The 5,000-nt window shown below is 44.9% G+C and overlaps 2 protein-coding genes across 3 annotated transcripts in view; one reads left to right on the top strand and one right to left on the bottom strand.

The window, feature by feature from the left end:
* LOC125958140 (uncharacterized) overlaps nucleotides 1-4,052 on the top strand; it is a 14,104-nt gene extending 10,052 nt beyond the window's left edge. For both annotated transcript variants that reach the window (XM_049691272.1, XM_049691273.1), the window contains exon 5: nucleotides 1-4,052. This exon is cut by the window's left edge and continues 1,132 nt beyond it. In XM_049691272.1, coding sequence (XP_049547229.1) covers nucleotides 1-1,484 — 1,484 coding nt within the window. In that variant the 3' untranslated portion in view covers nucleotides 1,485-4,052.
* Nucleotides 4,049-5,000, bottom strand: part of LOC125958150 (hexamerin-1.1) — a 2,341-nt gene continuing 1,389 nt past the window's right edge. The window contains exon 3 of the mRNA XM_049691298.1: nucleotides 4,049-5,000. This exon is cut by the window's right edge and continues 991 nt beyond it. Coding sequence (XP_049547255.1) covers nucleotides 4,126-5,000 — 875 coding nt within the window. The 3' untranslated portion in view covers nucleotides 4,049-4,125.

The raw sequence follows: 5,000 nt of genomic DNA, 5'->3' as shown, positions 1-5,000 counted from the left end.
ACGTACCAGCGGAGGGCAGCAAGAAAACCTACGGTAACGCACCCACGACTAATGGACGCCATACTAATGCTATCAAGATGGGTTTACTATCCAAAACAAATCGAGATCCTTCGGTTCCAGGCGCCGCAGTGACAGTGACTAGCAGCAGTGCTGCACACATTCAACATAAACGGTCTCAGTCAGAAGATCACGCTGTTTACGGTTCTGCGAAAACTACAATGTCCAACGGAAAGAGCGGCGAAATGACGAATAATTTGCGCGCCAAGCTGAGTCACGTCAAACCACGCTATCTCGAACCAAAGAAGCCCAAAAATGCGGCCAATCTACATGCGCAGAACAACAATCTCTCGTCGAGCGGTAGCTCCACGCGCACCTCTAGCCCTGCGATGGGGCACAGCAGGAAGCCAAAGCATCTAGCAGCGACGGTTAAGGTCGCTGGTACCGAGTCCAACATTTCGCTCGACAGCTTGACATCGCCGGCAAAGTTACGGAACGCGAACGTCCCCGCGAAGGCACCTCGGTCAACGATCAGCGAGCTGGATGTCTCGATCGATTCGCTGGCCGAATCACTGAAATCGAACTCGATCAAAACGAGTAACACACTTTCACACGAATCGTTAATCTATCACGAGTATTTTAAACCAAAACCAGTCAACGATCAAATCGTCCCGAACGCAAATCCTCTGAAAGACAAACGCGTTCCAAAAGCGTTGGGAGCCAGCAAGCCCCCGACAGTGAACGGAGGTAGCCTTAAAGCGCACCATACATCCTCCATCCCTCGCTCGAATGGTGGTGGCATCAATCGTACGGGTTCATCCGCAAGCGTAGGATCAAACGGAGGTTATCAATCGGGCGGATCGGGCGTAGTGAAGCGTAGCTTCCTGTCACAGCGATCACGGGAAATACTCGCTCGTCGGTCCCACGAACCTCCCAAATCCAATTCGACCAATTCGAGTAACAAATCGGCCGCCTCCTCTCCGAGTCTACTGTTAACACGAGACAAATCCACAGGCAGCGACATTACGAAATCCGGCTCCTCAGCGTCACTAACGACGACAAATAGCACCAGTACCGGAGGAGCAAGTCAAGGTGGACGTAAAGTATTCAATACGACGCTCCATTTACGCCGTACGGCCAAATTACTTCCAAATGCAGGAGGATCGCAGGAACCGGTCCCGGCTTCCATCTCGGCGTTCCGGCATCAGTCAACGGCACTGCATCGGAAGGTTGATAAAACTACGGTTACGCCCAGTGCAAAAGCCAATCGGAAGCAGGATTCGCAGACTGCCGTTGGACATGTGACTAAGGGTTCATTGGCAAGGCATGGCCCGACAGCGAATGGGTATACGGGAGGGAATCAACCACCGGTGTCTCTTCCTCCCCCCACAATAGATGGTAGTCGCAAGGAGTCGAAACTGGAACGATCGAACACGTTCTCGATGGATGCTTCCGATAACACGCTGTTACTGCAGCTATTGGAGTAAACGGTGCTACAAACGGATACGAGTAATGCATCAAAAACAATTAAATTATCTTGCATGTGATTCAGCTTTTGGGAAAACCTTTTGTATGTTCAAAGGTCATTACGGATAAAAAGATATTGATTCTACTGATTCGAGGTATTTGGAAAAGCGATACAGAGAGAGAAAGAGAAAGATAAGTAACAAACTTCATCACAAATGTCTAGTCACGCTATATACTACGAAAGGACACACTACGCTATATACGAAAGGACCTGTTTTGTCGTGGTGGCCTGTGCCTCGACCGTGTCGGCACCGCTATGCACGCGAAATAAAGGAAGCGAGGCAACAAAAGTTAATAATTTAATATTTAAAATCATCCTCACTGCAACGTTTATCCAACGAAGCCATTTATGTAAGAATGTTGCTCCTCCCAGCCTGTCCGCCAGGCAGCCAGTCAACCAATAGTCTCAACGTTACGTGCACTGCCCAACCGCATTAGTGCACAATGTGGTGCAGCATGAGCACCAGCATACGTATTTACTGTTGATCTACAGAATGTCATTTTGTTACGTAAAACAAAATAAGGAACACTCTATCGAATGTTATCTGGCTTACTGTTTGAAACGATGATCAAACCTTAGTTCTTTTTGAGAATAGAAATGCACGAAACAAATCGATGAGCAATGTAAGAAAGTTGCTGTTTTTTGTTGTTGTATCAAGTTTCATTTTATGGTTTGGAATCCGACCGTTCAGGTCGTTCGAGCAGATCGAACGATAGATGGACAAGTGATGATGTACAAACCCCGCGATAACGTTTGTGTTTCCGCTTCCGTTTGTACAGTATTCAATTTCAGACCAAAGCGAATTCTAGTACGCACGCTACAAACAATTGGTCTTCTAGAGAGCGTTTTGATTTCCCGCCTCAAAAAAACGTTATAAGCGAAAACTCATAGCGCCTATTGCACGATGTAGTAAGCTATCTAGTGACGATTCATAAAACAATAGTCAGCCAACATAGAAAATGATATGCAACCCTAACCTCACAGCCCGGTACTGCAAATTAATGCTTATCCTACAGTTTATGGTCGCTTATAAAAGTATACATCTTCTCGGGTCTCCGGACACCATACTACATCATAGACAATAGAACGTTAAGGGCATGTGTGCTTATCTAACCTTAGACTATCTGGTTCATAAACTGGCGTATTGCCGTTTAAATCGTGCGATAGAAACTAAAAACTAAGAACGAAATCCTCTTTCGTCGTACTTAATATGTTCCATTCGTAATATGCTTGGGTTTCTTCTCCACTAGCTGTGTTTGTGTGTGGTTTTGTAATAACTGTTTTGTGATAACATTTAATCAAACTTTGTTTAGCACTTAGACACACTCTGACTCTCTCGCTAACCACTAGCTAACTCCTATTTACAGGGGCATTTATGAGGATCACGCAACTAAAATCCTGCCTTGTGCCGTTCTCTCTCAAAAACTGACTCAATCGCAGGAGAAGCTATTTTGGCTTGGCTTTGAATTCTAATGAATTTAGTGATAATAGTGCGCCTAATCACAGGTACTCCAAGGTGCCGAGATTTTTTTTTGCGAACTTTTGTTGTTATTCTCCGTTTGCTGTGTTGTCTGCAACAGATAACAGTCTTGGGCGATTTTGTTAACAACAATAACAATTTGGAATTCTACCAAAAGTGCGTGCTCTCAAATACTACTATACTATCTTTCGTCCGTCGTTGATACTATTATTAAACACGTTGTGTTATGTATATTGCCTCCTTGGGCATACAAACGCATACCGACACAAGACACATTCCCTCCACGGCTTAAACTTAGGTTTTTTCGATTTTTTTTTTGTATAAGTTTACCAGAGTCTAAGAAAATGTTTCGTATTTTAACGAAGAGATATATTTGCTTTCTATTTAGTGGAGTGATGGAACGAATAAGAACGGGGAACAGTATCATACTGACAGACCAAAATAATAATCAAAAGAATATTTATCATAGCTGACCACTGTCAGACGCGTGATCGAGATGTCTGATTTGCTTACTTTCTTACTTACTTACTTGCTTACTTACATACTTACTTACTTACTAAGGGCAAACCTAGTCATCTGTACAAAAACAGCAGCTGAATGATAGCAGCATTGGTAGTGGTGAAGTTGCTTCAACACAAAACTATGATTCTGTAGCACCAAAAGCAAACCATAATGGAATGCTACAATGCGTACTTCATCCAACTATGAACCCTGCTACTGATTGGTTAATAGTGATAAGCAAAACATAATAACTTAGCCATGTGCAGCGTAATTTGTAATACGATCCCAGGTTTGGTTTGCCAGCATTGAACGGCTGTAGAGATTGTTTAGTCGAAAAAAGAACGAAAAAATGGAAACTTTATGGATATGATGATATTAAATTTAACTGATACGCATATATGTATGTGTGTGTTTGTGTGTGAGAAGATTATGAGATGACATGCAGGCATTCAAAAATGAAACAATAAATTTCAATAAAAATTAGTTCGAAGCCAGCTTCTGTTGGAAAATAAGGAAAAAATCACGAGTCAAAATATTCGTTTTAATGTTTGCTCATTCAACTATCGTTGTGTCTTTATTGTAGATTCATTGCGTGTGATCTTATCGGAGAACAGGCGACTTAGAAGGTCTGGTTCATCTTGTACTCGTCACTGTGGTAGATGAGCACGTCCTTGAAATACATGTTCTTGGTGAAGAAGTAGTTGAAGTTGATGACGCGATCGAAGGGATAGCCCAGCGGCAGGTTGTCGTAGAAGCGCATTCCACTGCCAACACCGCACATGTACGACTTATCGTAGAAGCTGCTCTCGGTCGGGTAGGTCGGGTAGGCGGTGTAGGGCGTGATGATGAAGTAGAACTGCATCGGCATACCGTTGGTCCAGCCCTTCGGCAGGATCAGACGATCGGGGAAGCCACAGTGAGCCTCGGACATGTCGAGGTAGAACTTCTCCTGTCCGTTGTAGCCGAGCATGATCTTCTTGTAGAGTTCGGTGTACATCGTGCGGTCCTTGACGCTCCAGAAGAACTCGCGCGAGTTGCGCATGAACGTGTTCTTACCGGCGGTCATATCAACCAGGTACTGGTCAACCTCGACGAAGTACTTCTTGTAGAACTGCAGATCGTAGATTTTGTCGAACTTCGGACCCAGGAAGGTGCGCACGATGGCCTTGCCGGTATACTCGGACATCACGTTCATGGTGTAGCTGAACTGCTTGTGGTTGAGACGACGCTGGCGCGCAAAGATGCTGTAGTCGAAGTACTTATCGGCGCTCGGCATGGGCAGAACGTTGGACACGTCCGAATCGAAGAAATCGAAGTAGGTGACAAGCTTATCGAAGGTAACATCCTTGACGTAGACTCCCTTGAAGTTGAGTTCCTCGTAGGTGTAGCTGGGCAAGAAGCTCTTGAAGTAGTAGTACAGATCCATGAAGCGTTCGTACAGCTGGTAGAACACCGGGTCGCGCAGGCTAGTCTCGAACTGCATCAGCGCTGACG

Source organism: Anopheles darlingi, chromosome 3 (assembly GCF_943734745.1).
Source record: "Anopheles darlingi chromosome 3, idAnoDarlMG_H_01, whole genome shotgun sequence".
Lineage (NCBI taxonomy): Eukaryota > Metazoa > Arthropoda > Insecta > Diptera > Culicidae > Anopheles > Anopheles darlingi.
Note: the sequence above shows the minus strand (reverse complement) of the source record. Positions and strands in the feature narration are given on the sequence as shown.